The sequence below is a fragment of the Ursus arctos genome, unplaced genomic scaffold, assembly GCF_023065955.2.
Source record: "Ursus arctos isolate Adak ecotype North America unplaced genomic scaffold, UrsArc2.0 scaffold_2, whole genome shotgun sequence".
NCBI lineage: Eukaryota > Metazoa > Chordata > Mammalia > Carnivora > Ursidae > Ursus > Ursus arctos.
In genome coordinates, this window is record NW_026622874.1 from 67771530 (window position 1) to 67785168 (window position 13639).

A 13639-nucleotide genomic window follows, 5' to 3' on the forward strand; every position below is an offset into this window, starting at 1 on the left:
TTGGGCGAGTGCCTCTCTAGTGGGTCTGTGAGAGGTACCCAGAGAACGTGTGGTGGGGTGGCCTGGAGGGGACTGCCCAGGCAGTCAGGGCTGGTGTCACAGAGTGGGTGATCTCTGAGCCAGCCCTAGGAGGAGAGAGCCCCAAGAAGGGGGTTTGAGGGGAGGTCCTTGGACAAGTCGGGCTCTCGGGAGTGTACAGTCTGATTCCAGGGGACTAGTGCTGTGACAAAGAGCTCCAGTTAAACCTTGTGAACCATGACGTCCTGATGGGTGAGCGTCCACGGTGCATGGTTGGTAAATGCTTGTGTCTCAGCGTGACCTTTCTCCCTTTTTCCTCTTCTCAACAGCCAGGGCCAACTCGTTTGTAGGAACAGCCCAGTATGTGTCTCCAGAGCTGCTTACAGAGAAGTCGGCCTGTAAAAGGTAACTCACTTTCATTTGATCCAGAATATTTTCTTTTTTCTACAGTAGCTATTAACGTACATTTGTTCATGTACAGTTAATAGTTAAGGAGTGCCTTTTGAGGCCTTCATCAGTATCTTTCTTGGACAACCTGTGTGCTGCTTCATTGTTCTGTGTCATACTCCTGGGGCTGTTGTTGCCTGATGCTTTGAGATTTGATCTTGTTCCTTTAGGAGCACCCAGCCAGTGGGGTAAAGTGTGGCCGAGAGGTCTGTATTCCTTGCCATGTCCCTGAGCCCTGGGATCCTTCGCGCTGCCTCGGGCTGCTACACCCTGGCAGTGGCAGCTGCAACAGGACAACTCTAGCAAAACAGGCTCTGCAGAGTGTGGGGAGAGGCCCGGAAGGCAGTCCGTGTGGGAGGGGGTGGAGCTGTATTCCCAGCTGGGGCCCAGCCAGTGCCAGCCATCCGTACCCAGTGCTTAGAACTGGCATGGGCCTGGAGCCACAGGGTTGAGGGCGTGAGTGGGGGCCTGGGTTTTGAAAATGAGAGCTGCATAGGTGAGGCTCTGCTCGCAGGAACAGAGGTCTGGAGAGTGAAAAGTCAGCAGCAGGGTAGCAGGGGAGAAGGGGGTGGGGGTGTTGATGGCCAGGAGCAGGGAGCAGTCGGGAGAGTGGTCTTGGGTGGGCCTGAGGCAGTGGGAGGATGGAGAGGTGGCAGTAGAGTCTGGGGTCTCAACGTGGAAGAGCCGTTCCAGATGACAAGTTCTGTAGCTGGAGCTTTTCCCTGGCTCCTTGCTGCTGGAGGGAGGCAGGAGGTCTCCCTCGGGTTGACTGGTACCGACAGGCTGCAAGGAGCCGCTTTTCCGGAGAGACACAGCCCTACCAGAGGTGGCAGAGGAGTGAGTGGTTCTGGGGGTGGCTCTGTGTTTCTGAGTGTGACCACTTTTTAAAAACTCTAGGGGGTTGAGCTGCAGGGCGCACATGAAGGTGGGTGGGCCTCTTAGCAGTCTCCGCATTCTTTGCGTTTGTGTTTTTAATCTTATTCACCCACAGATTCTAAACTCTTACTGTGGCCCAGACGTTGCTGTAGGGCAGGGCTTCTTAGCTGGGGCAGTTCTGGCCCCCGGGGTACATTTGGCCCTGCTGGACACTTCCGGTGTCGCCACTTGGCAGGAGTGGGAAGGGGAGTGCTATTGGCGACTACTGGGTGGCGGCCAGGGACCCTGCTCTGCCCTGCGCGGTGCAGACACGGCTCCCCAGCGAAAATGAACTGGCCCCAGGTGTCCACGGTGCCGAGGCTGGGAAACCCTCCTCTGGATGGTGAGTGCTGCGGGCCAGATTCTTGAAGTATATGTCACGGCTGCCTAAGGACTAGCTTTTCCTCGATTTGGGGCTTTTAGGATGAAGCAGCCCTTTAGCACTGAGGGGGGAGGTCCTCCCGGCTCTATTGGGTGACATAGGAAGACACAGAGTGGCCGCTGCCTTCTCTGTGAAAACTGGAAGGAGATTGTCTACCCACATTGGCTTGTCATTTATGCTCTCTTGGGTAGATGCGCCAGCAGTGGGGACAGTGGCCCTCTGGGGGTGTGAGGGGATAGCTCTGTGAGGGAGACGTCGTTGTGTATCTTTTTATGCTTTTACGTGTTTAAGTTGTGATCTTTATTCAAAAACAGGTAAGATTTATTTTCTGGTTCTCAAAGTGACACCTGTGTATTATAGAGAACTCTTAGAAAACATGGAGGATAAAAAAGCAAGAAAACTGGGAGTCTGCAGCCTGCTTACAGACACCGGATAGTGATCTGGCGTGTCTTTCCAGTTATTTATTTCTGCGTGTCTTCTGTGTGTTCATGTGACTTCTGTTCAGCTGGAGTCGTGGTGAATAACCAGGCTTGAGCCCTGTTCCTTGGGCTTGTGGAGCCGGCCTCTCCCCGTATCCGGGAAGTCGTCTGTAGACACCTCGAACACCTGTGCGCTTCCGGCACGTGGGTTTACTGAGTTCATTGAGCTCTTTCTTTATCGTTAGCGCTGAGTGTTCTTCACTTACGTGGCACAAGCTGGCATGACGGCCATGTGCTGCACATGCCACGCCCCGGGGGAAAGGGCACCCCTGCCTGTCTCGGGGTGCCGGGGCTGCCTGACGGTCCTCTGCTTGGATTCCAAGAAGTGGAATGACTTGGTCTAACTTACCATTTTAAAAATCCTTGATACATATTGCTTTCCAGAAATGTTAACACCGGCTTTCCTCTTTTGTTTGTATTGTATTAAAAAACCGTCTTAACTGGTAGAGCTGCTGGTGATAATGTGCCAGCGTGAGAAGAGCCCAGGGCCTGGCCGTGCCGACGGCCGTGCTTCCTGGAGATGGCAGCCCGCCATCGCGCCTGCCCAGTCTCCGGCCGCTGCCACTCCCAAGGGCCGAGGCTTTTCTGTCGGCGTCTATCTTGTGTGGCTCCCCGTTTTGACTAGACTAGATAGTAGAGAAAACCAAGTGTAAAACTAGGTATTGAGTATTGAGACTATAGATTCGGTTTTTAAATGCCCTTCACTCCACTTGTATGTTGTGTCTCAGATTTCTGATCTGTTGTATGTTTTAACCCGTGTCCAGTGCCCTTTCTGCCTCCTGGCGCTGAGGCTGGCCTGACACTTCGACCCGCACCCAAAGTCTCTCTCCTGAATGCCAGGCTGTGGCCTCTTCCAGAACCTGGTTGTATCCTGCAACCCACGAGCCCCCCGTATGTTTAGGGCTCCAGGCAGGCAGCTGGCGGTGCGGGATGAGTTGCATCTGGATGCTTTTGTAGTGCTGAGCTGGGAATAGAATGAAAAACTTCCACAGGAAATAATGTATGCAAAATTGATGTCAGCCGCGAGCTCCGAGAGGGCTCCGAGAGGGCTCCGAGGGGCACTGAGGGGTGAGAGTGCATAGGGCGGGCTGGGAAAAGGGGGTGGCGATGTCACAGGCGAGGAGAGCATCCCCTCCAGGGTCCCTGACAGCTGGTTCTGGAAACAACTTAGGGAAGTTTACAACTGGTTCTTTTAAAATGTGGAATTAAATGTTTATAAAAGAGGGGTAGGGCTTTTCACGACAAGTTCAAGAAGGGAAAGAGTTAAAGCTTGCTTCGTGCGCATCCCATGGATTGTCTGATTTGTCCGATTTGGCCCCTTGGCTTGCGTCTGTGTCCTGGGGGTAAACGTCGAGTGAGTCGTGAGAGAATCTAAGTTGATTCCTCGCTGTACCAACCTGCAGTGGTGGCTGGGAGCCCCCTTACCAGCACTGCCACCCGGCGCTCAAAGAAGCTGCTGCTTTGTCACTGTCCATGTTTCCTGTAGTCAGGAGTGACCTCTGCAGCCTCTTCAGGTCCACGTTGGCCCCGTGAGGAAGTTGGGAGCGCCCGCTGCGGTGGCAGGTCTGTGGGAATGGTTGCACGGCCTGCTGCGCCTGGGATCCTCCAAGTCCAGGTGCCCGGGGAGGCCCCCTCAGGAAGGACGCCAGGCAGATTCCCACCCTCACACTGACCTGGTTTTAAAGGAGAGAAGTAGATCAGAGGCTGAAATGGGGCGGTACGAACAGATCAGGAAGAAACGAACTGTGCTTGTCACGGAAATTTTACAAATGTCATTCTTCTCTGTTTTTCCCCTCCTTTAAAGTTCAGACCTTTGGGCTCTCGGATGTATAATATACCAGCTTGTGGCAGGACTGCCGCCTTTTCGAGCGGGGTAAGACCACCCACCGCCCCCAAGCCCATCGCAGCAGCTGCAAGAGAAGTGGGAGGAGGCAGCCCCCCGGGGCTGGGCCGGGGCTGGGCCAGGGTGCCGGGACTTCTGCAGCTGTGTCTTTGCAGGGAGAGAGGGAGACTGCTGGCCTGGGAGAGGTAAAGCTCTGTGCTGGGGAAGTTCGTGCACTCTGTCAAAGTGATGGCTTCTCTTGTTTTACAGAAATGAATATCTTATATTTCAGAAGATCATTAAGTTGGAATATGACTTTCCTGAAAAATTCTTCCCTAAGGCAAGAGACCTTGTGGAAAAACTTTTGGTAAATATTCTGAATTTTCTTCTGTAAGATGATCCGACAGCCACATCCTGGGTCCCTCTGAACTTGTGGTCAGAGCAGCTTTCCTGGAGGCCCCTGTGTTTAACAAAAGGGTGTCCTAGGGTTGATAATGAGTGTAGGTAGATTCGTGTCTTCTGTCTGATCTGCGTGTCCTTTTGATTTTGTAAATGCCCAATTCTTGACTTGAATAAGATGGGAAATCATTGTATCATTTTGCATTTGTTCATCAACATACATAGCATTTGCAGTTCCCTGTTGCTGGAGCAGCTGGGTGTATTACAGTGGCAGGTGGCTGTGAATCCTGCACGGTGGCGTCTGTGGGCGTCAGCCTTCGAGTCCGCCGCTGGAGGGTCTGCAGATGACCCGGGCACTAGCGTGGAGCGAAGCAGATTCATCCAGGAAGGGGATTTGTGTTTGTGTTTAGCGGCTGCAGTGTCCCTGCCCTGCTGCGCAGGTGCTGGCCCTCCCCCTCATGTTCCCTTGGTCTTGGGGAGCAGGGTCAGTCCCGTGTCGACCTGTCAGCGGGCAGCGTGTTGATGCTTGGTGGGTCTAGGGGCGTGAAGCTGAATGTGGAAGGAGATGGGCGTGGGGCCCTTTGAGATGAAGCACGGGTGGGAGAACACAGCATTTTGTGTTCTGTCCGTGGCAGCTCGCCGTCTAGACAGATTCTTGGTCTCCTTGTTATTAAAGATGGTATGTTCATTCTTTTCCTTGTTGTGGGATTTTTAATTGTGTATTTTAAGAGAACAGTTGTTGCTGTTCATTAGATTTTGAGTTATTTTCGCCTGTGCGAGGGGAAGGCTAGGTGCCTGAGAGAGGTACACATAGCCCTGGCGGTGACTCCGCTGTCCCCGGCATGCCATGGGATGGGGCGGGACAGGCCCTAGTGCCCTTCCTTTGTCTGAGATGAGAAGAATTGAAAAGGAGCGCTCAGAAAGAATGTTTTTGTCAGAATTATTTTTCGATCCTGACGCTGACCCGTGTTGACTTGTCTTAGGTTTTAGATGCCACGAAGCGGTTAGGCTGTGAGGAAATGGGAGGGTACGGCCCCCTGCGAGCTCATCCGTTCTTTGAGTCCATCACGTGGGAGAACCTGCAGCATCAGACGCCTCCGAAGCTCACTGCCTACCTGCCAGCCATGTCAGAGGACGATGAGGACTGCTACGGAAACGTAAGCCAGCTGGCGTGTGCACGCGTGTGCGTGAGCGTGGTCTGTGTGCACGTGCTGTGTGTACATGCACATGTGTCTGTAGGTGTGGCGTGGGCATGAGTGTGATGTGTGTACATATGTGCGTGTCTGTGTGTGCGTGCGTGCATGCGGTGTATGTGCGTGTGAGCGTGGTGTGCCCACATGCACATGTGTGTCAGGAACAGCCCAGCAGTGCTGTGTGCCATCGTTCCTCGGTGCACAGGGCGTCTGTGCCATGGGCCCTGGGAGCCCAGCTTGTGGGACGAGTGGCTGGACGGGAGGCCAGTATAGACCAGTTGGTGGTTGAGCACTGTGAGCCCCTGTCCGAGTCTCCCCAGTACTGGGGCCAGTGAAGCATCCACTTGCCCATCTGTCCTGAGCTCAGATTGCCAGGCTTGGGGGGTAAGGGCAGTCTCCTTTTCTTACTTCCTGTAGTTAGTTTTCACCCAGAGGGAGCCTGCCATTGGGTCGGGGAGACTAGGGCCAGTGGGAGTAGCACCCTCCACGCTGTCGCTCTGGGCTTCTGTCTTCTGCGTTTGGCTGGTGCCTTGTAATGATGTGTCTAAAGACATTCTGGAATGCTTCTCATCTTTGAGAAGCCCAGGGTGCTTCTGCTTTGAACTTTCGGGAGACGTGGCATTGAGGCTGGACACTGGTCACTGTTGCGTTTTAGTGCCTGGTACAGGCAGGGTCTTGAGTATACTTTGTTGTTCGAACGCTCCTTATGGAGGGAGTGAAGACACAGAAGTGGACAGAGGGGTTCAGCGAGCGGCTGTGCACCCCCCCCCACCACCAGCAACCAGCTCCTGGGCAGTCCTGTGCTCCCTCCTACCCTCTACCATGACCCCCCACGTTTAAATACAATCTCCTGTGTTTCTGTTACCATCCACAGTCCATTCTCTTGGTTTAACTTATGTGGTCCTGGCTTCTTCTAGCCAATTCCTGTGTCTAGTGTGTCACGTTAGTTGACTGGGAGGTTTAGATTTTATCAAAGTCATCCAGAGTTTAGTTAAAATTATTGCTCGGATCACCTCTCAGAGACCGAGTTTTTTTTGTCTCCTACGTGTCTCCTCCGTACTGTTGTAAACATCAAACACTACCCTTTCGTTGTCCTAAAATACCGTTTGTGCCTGGACTTGAAGGGAGTCGGATGTGGCCAGCCATCTGCGCTCACTCCTGACCTGCTTCCCCCATGGCGGTGGTCTCGGCTGTCAGCAGCCTCCGCAGGTGCGGACTGCCGGGGACCCCGCCCCAGGACTCCATTCCCCGCACCTGATGTCCTTCCTGAGCCTTGGCCAGTGGGAGCAGGTGGGCAGGGCGTCCCTGGGAGGCAGCGTGCTCGGCCTGCTGGCTCTGCAGCAGCCGCTCATGTCATCATTGACTTGGGCCTCGGTGCCCGGGGGCTCGGCTTCGTGGAGCCGTGTGTGCACATGTGTGCACGCACGGTGGAGTGTCTCGGGCAGGCCTTCTGTCTGCCGATTCATTGCGTTCACCACGCTGAGAGCCCTGACTTCTCAGTACTCAGGTGGGGCCATCTTAAAACCAGCTCCATTGGTTAATGGCTTATTTTCTGTTAGGTGGCTCATCATCAGCTCTCAGAGCTGTGTGGTTTGAAAGCCTTGGGAGGTATTTAGGCAGCGCTCGCTATACCAGACTTTCCATTTGGACAGTGAAATGAGCCTTGACCTGGGAAGGTATCAGATACGGGAAGGGACGCTCCCATTTTGCCGGTGTTGACAGTCTCACAGGGGCATGTTCTCATCTGTGAGGCCCCGAGAGAGTCTGGGGTCTTTTTCAGTAGGAAGGGGGATCCCTCTGGGGGCAAGGAACTGGGAACGGTGTTTGCTCAGGGAATGGAGAGAGGAAGAGAGCAGTCACTCGGTTCTCTTGCGTGTTCCTGATGACCTGCCGGAGCTGGTGATGATGCTGGTGGTTGGATCCCAGAGGGAGCGTGCTAGATGTGGTGCCCTCGGAGAAAGCCTCCGTCCTAGAGCAGCATGGAAGTTTCCTTAGTGCACGCCGGCAGGTACCCCTACGCCAGCCAGTGTCACCCCTTCTTTCTGGGCTTGCGTTTTGTGCTGTGGGTCATCCAAGGTGCTGCTGAGGAGAGAAGAGCAGAGAGCTGAGATACAACATCTGGAGCTTTCTGTGGGGCGCAGTGCAACGCCATTGCCAAGACAGAAATCGCCCAGGCAGCGGTGGCGGTGGTGGGAAGCCAACAGCTCTGAGACGAGAGTGGGGCAGCTGCTGTGCTGGAAAAGACATAGAAGACCAGTCCTAATTCAGTGCTAGCTAGCAGGCTGTGGTCTTGGGACAGTTCTGAGCCTCAGTTTCTCTGTTTTAGAAATGGAGATGATGGAGATATCCGTCTCACTGGCCTTGCAGCCCCCTGAGACACCTGGTGGCAGGGGGGCTCATGGAAGCTTCTTCAAATTTTGGAATGTTGAGCAGAGGCGGCCTTGGCCCAGGGAGTCCTCACAGAGCAGAAGCAGAGAATGTGCCAGAAGAAGACCTTACTTAGATGAGGGGCCGTAGGAGTGTCCAGGGTCAGTCCCACCCAGGAGCCAATGCGGTGGGACTGAGCCTGCTCCCTGTGCTGTGTGAGCACTAGGGAGAAAGCCACTCCTGGAAGTGAGTAAGGGGGGTGGGAGCAGTCTGCAGGAGTGGGGGTGGGCTTTGTCTGGGGCCCACCCTCAAAGGTGGCAGCCGGGGCCTTCGTGGAGGGGACTTGGAAGGACATGCGGACTCTGGTCTCACCATTGGTGGTGGCTTCTTTTCCCTTGTATTTGGCTTCATTGGGGTTCAGGCATGGGGCCTGCAGTTGTGGGACGCAGGCCGTCAAGGGTGAGCACTCTTCCTCAGGTCTTTGGTGAGGGCTCTCTGGCCCTGTCACTGGCCCCAGCGGTGTCTGAGTGCACAGGCTTTGCCTGTTTGGCACATCGATAAGTCCATTTTTGTGTTACCATCGGTTTATAGCTTTCTCCAGAAGAGCAGGCAACTATTTATCAAGTTTAATTAATATTTTCTTTAGTTAAAAGGGATTTTTTTTAATTGAATGCAGTTAGTCAAATTGGGATATATAGTGACAACCACAGACTTAAAAACGTCAAGCCACAGGGTCAAGGAGGAGGGCTCCTGAGCTCACAGAAGGTTGCCTCTGCACCCAGGGGGCCACCCGTCCCTCCTCTTCCTTCCTCTGGTTGGGGTAGCACAGGGCTTGCAGAGGTCAGCAGGCCCCAGGCCCTGGGTCTCCTCTTCTTGGGGATGAAGATTGGGGGTCAGCCCATCAGGAAGGGGACCAGACTTGGCAGCATCCAGCCCTGTCTTGGTTCCGGGGCCCTCCATCTGGTGCAGGAGGAGTCAGAGCGGCTGTGGGGGCCTCAGGACCTCCAGGGTGTGGGCTTGCTGGGTCTGGTCTGGGGGCCTGAGGGAAATCGTGCGTGGCTCTCACTGTTCCCTCTTCTCTGTGCAGTATGACAACCTCCTGAGCCAGTTCGGCTGTATGCAGGTGTCCTCGTCCTCCTCCTCCCACTCCCTGTCCGCCTCGGATGCAGGCCTGCCGCAGACGACGGGCAGCAACATTGAGCAGTATATCCACGACCTGGACACTAATTCTTTTGAACTGGACTTAGAGTTCTCCGAAGATGAGAAGAGGTTGTTACTGGAGAAGCAGGCCAGTGGAAACCCTTGGTAAGAATCCGTAGACGTAAGCAGTGCTCCGTTTAGAAGAGCGGAGCGGAGCGTGTGGGAGCCGAGTGGCAGGAGACTGAGAGCGCAGGGTGCCCGCCCTTCATCTCCGCTGCCTGCGGAGGCTCCGCGCCACCTCACACCTCCCTTGCTGCCATTGATGCTTTGGAAATAAGGACCCTTAAAGGGTCCAGCTTGAATTGGGGGTTTGGGGGTGTTGGCTCAGGGATGAGTGGGTTCAAGACCCTCAGGGCTGTAGCCCTTGGGACTCTGTGAGCCAGGCCTTGCTGGCATCTGTGTTCTGACACAAATTTACTACCGACCAGATGACCACCACTCCCAGGTGAGGCATGTGGGGCCTTCCGGAGTTTCTGCTGTTGCAGACCGTCCTTTGCATGTAGGTTCTCCCACTTGCCTAGGTGTTTCTTGTAAGGGGGAGCCCTGGGTTGGCAGGTGGAGTGAGGGCGAGCATGTGTGAGGATGCTCCGTGTCCACAGTGCCTCCCCAGAAGCACTTGGATGCTCTAAAAATGGGCTGATGTGAATTTATATGTGTATTCTGGTTGAAGCAAACATCACTGGCCGTTTGTATTTATCTTTTGAGGTACTTTGTGTACTTTGACTATTTTTCTTCTTGTACGTTTTCCATCTTTTTGCAGTTGACTCAGAGAGCCATGGACATGAAGAGTATTTTTGTTGTATGTTTCACAAACATTTTTCTTCAGTTCATTTTTTCAGTTTTTTGTGTGTATTTTTGTATAGAAGTTCTAAATTCTTACAAAGTCAAACGTGTCTGTGTTTTTATTTTCTGTTTTCCATCTTGGTCATGTGAGAAGAGTGTGTCTACCCTGACACTTTCTTCATGCGTTTTTATGGTTTCACCTTTCACTTGGTTGGAGGGGGGTTCTGGTACGGGGTGAGCGGGGAGGTGTGTTAGCAGAGGAGTGGTGATGGGGAGAAGGCAGGCTGATTGGAGGGCTGGGCTAGGCGAGCCTGAAGGAGTAAGAGGAGGAGGCAGGGTGCAGAGGAGAAGCGGTGGGTGAGGAAGCCAGGATTTCAAACCATTAGAAATTATCGTCTCTAGAAAAAGTACAGTTAGATGTCAGCCAACTGGAGTAACCTACACTTCTCTGGAGTTTACCCTTCCTAAAGCACTGTTGCTTAGGAGTATCCGTGTGTATGGCTGGGAGGAAGGGGCTTTGGTCAGAATGGTGTGAGCACCGCCAGGCCCCGCGCTCCGGGCAGGTGCGTGCGGGGGTCTCTGAGAAGGGCCTGCTGTGATGCAGCTGTGGGGTGACTCCCCAGAAGGCTTGTGTGCCTTGGCCAGGGCCTTCCCTGCAGCCTGGGTTCTGGGCAGGACCGAGGCCTCTTGCCTTCCCTCCAGGTTCAGGCTCTCGGGCTGGTGAGTGTCGAAGCTTGCAGCGTCTCTCGTTTGGCAGGGCGGGATCTGTCAGGACCTGGTTCTTCACAACAGTGGCTCTCGGTGTTCAGCCCGAGGGGCTTGGTAATGACTGTGTGTAGCGTGAAGAGGGCACGTGCTGTCTCCCTCTCGCGCTCTTGTGAGTGTGCGTGCACCTCATCAGAGGCTACGTGCTGGACCGTGATGTCGTTGCTTTGGCGGCTCGTGGACTGTGTGCTTTGTCTGTTTTGAATCTTCTACGGGAGGAGGTTTACGGTACAAATATGTGCAACTTTCGAGATCGGTGAGTTCTCAGTATTTCTGCTGGGCTCTGCGTAGCTGTCTTCAGTTACACCTGCTGTAATTACTGGAACTAGGTGTCACCCGCTAAATCCTTGCTTTGAAGTCCTGAAGTTTTCCTTAGGACCTCAGGGTGCTTTGCTGACTTGTTTTGCAATAAAATTTAAAGATTTCTGAAAAATGTTTCTAAATTTTATCTGAAACTATTGTAGATTTTAGTGATATATTCTAAAACAAAAGGACATTTATAACATTTTTCATATTTAAGTAGGGATCATGGACTCAGAGAGAGAGAACAGATGTGCTTTCTTAGCCCACAGCAGCCCCACCCACATCCCAGGGTGCTGAGGAGGCGGCCCTGCCTGTCAGAGCGCTGCTCTCCTTGCATGGAAGGGAAGGGCCCTCTCCGGAGACACTGGGCGGGACTGTAGATGCGGAGCTCCGCAGGGCCAGGGCTCTCTTCCCCTCACGCGTGCTCGTCAGTGCCTTCCGTCCATGTCTCTGAGCAGAACAGTTTTGCGTACTGCTGGGGGCCGGTGGAGCTGCAGCGCCGGAAGCCGCGTTCAGAGCTGGAGCGATGAAGGAGTGGCTTGCAAGTGTACACGTCAGGAACTCTTGCAAGCCAATCTTCAGAAGCCACTATGGCATCTTAAAGAGAAGTTACGTCATCCAGGCTGGAAAAGTGCACTCAACAGCTGGAGCTGGGAGGCCACGGAACGTTGGGCCGTCGACATGGCAGAGTGCCTGCTGGATGACACTCGGGGCGAGGAGTCCCGGCACTACCACGGGCCCTGGCGCGGTAGCTCGCTGGGTTAGAGGCGGCTATGGACAGCAGGTATGAGTCAGCATCCCTCTGGCCGAGTTGTATTTGTTTCTTATGAGTGATCAGTGTCCAGATACTACTATATTGCAAGATTTGAACCCAGTGTGGGCTTCAAGCCTGTGAGCCCAGATTCACATATTTAGGAAGAGGAAAGCAAACTGCAGTCCACGCACATGGATGAAAACTAGAGGATCACGGTTAATCACACTGAAGTGTTAAATCTCTAGAAGCCGGAAGTCACAGGCCTTTAGGTCTTTCTGGATGTCCCGCAAGGTATCTGCATGTTTCTTAAGCTGAGCAACCTCATCATCCTTCAGCTTCTGGTTGATCACACTGGTCAATCCCCGAGCATTCAGGATACACGGAAGGCTCAGGAAGACTTCCTTCTCAGTGCCATGCATTCCCTTCACCATCATCATCGGACGAATCCTGGCTAGATTTTCATCATGGATTCAGTGAGATCAGCTGTATTTAACCCAATAGTCCAGTTGGTATGTCGTTTTAGCTTGATGACTTCGTAGGCACTTTCAACCACCATCGTATGCACTCCCAGTTCTCACTGTCATCGTCTCTTCCCATTTCTGGATTCAGTTCCTGGGTGGAAGTGCCTGCCACATTCACTCTACTCCACACAGCCACTCTCGAGTCACCATGTTCTCCCAAAATCCAACCATAGCAGCTGCTGGGATGAATGCCAGGTTTTTCAGCCGTAATATAGTGAAATCTTAACAGAATCCAGATTATACCCACTTCCCATCACACAGTGCTCGTGTAGCCCTCTTAGTTTCCACGTCCCATATGTGAGACTATCCACTGGGTTGGAAACCACAGTCCCACCACCACCAGGACCATACTGACTCTCTGAGGGACAGTGAGTTTGAAGACACTGACGTTCTTCTGCACCAGACTGAGCCGGCTCTCTCCTGCTGGGGGGCCCCTGCAGTTCCCACCCCAACCCTAGAATCGGCGGTCATGGAGTAATCTTTATCCACCACAGTTTTAGCCGTTGGAAGAAACAGGCTCCCATGTTGCGGACGCATCATCTCCCCTTTGAGTTTATCTTCCAAAACACGATGGAGCAATGAAGGAGTTTATCTTTGAGTTTATCTTCCAAAACACCCACAAGGACCAGTTCATCAGCCAGAGAGTTTCCCAGAGCATGTATGGCACCCACCAGAGTGATCGTACTGTTGGGAGGTTGCCTGTTCTGCAGTTGCGGTTGGTTTTTCCGCATGAATCGCAGGAAGAAGAGTCGGCTGCGTGCGCCTCCTCAGGCACAGGGTCTCCCCGGGGTGCGTCTCTGGAATCGCACCGCTTGTTCTGGAACAGATCGCATTGCTGACCTGTGCAGCCGTGCTGCAGGAGCGGTGGGGGGTGCAGCTGCGGGGGCAGGTCCTGAGCCGTGGCACCAGGTGTGCACCAGACAGCCATGCACGCACAGGGAGCAAGGAAACCAGCTTCACTTAGGACTAGACGTTAAAAATTACTGGTTTTATTGTAGTCTGAATGAAATGGGAAGCGTGCAGGAAGCCTCTCTGCTCCCAACCCCAGTGTGAGTTCTCGCAAGCAGAGCACTGGTGTTGGGAGCCAGGCCGACTTGCTCTTCGCATGGAAGACCGTGTTCACTTCAGAGTTTATTATGTGGTTATTCAGATTTAGCTGTTTGGCCATTTTTTCTGGAAAAGGAGTGGAATGAGCCTGTCACTTCAAGACAGGCAGGTGCCAGTATTTGTTACCAGTGATAAAATTGAAATTGGGATTTTGGGAAACTTCATCCCTCACTGGAAGTTTGAC

At 53.5% G+C, this 13639-nt stretch overlaps 1 protein-coding gene and 1 pseudogene across 2 annotated transcripts in view; one reads left to right on the forward strand and one right to left on the reverse strand.

Annotated features, from left to right (window-relative positions):
- Positions 1-13639, forward strand: part of PDPK1 (3-phosphoinositide dependent protein kinase 1) — a 73821-nt gene that overhangs the window by 49574 nt on the left and 10608 nt on the right. For both annotated transcript variants that reach the window (XM_026485535.4, XM_044379195.3), the window contains exons 7-11: positions 348-423; positions 4046-4114; positions 4334-4430; positions 5446-5619; positions 9110-9327. In XM_026485535.4, coding sequence (XP_026341320.1) covers positions 348-423; positions 4046-4114; positions 4334-4430; positions 5446-5619; positions 9110-9327 — 634 coding nt within the window. The remainder of the gene's footprint in view (positions 1-347; positions 424-4045; positions 4115-4333; positions 4431-5445; positions 5620-9109; positions 9328-13639) is intronic.
- On the reverse strand, positions 12061-12909 carry LOC130544350 (L-lactate dehydrogenase B chain-like; annotated as a pseudogene).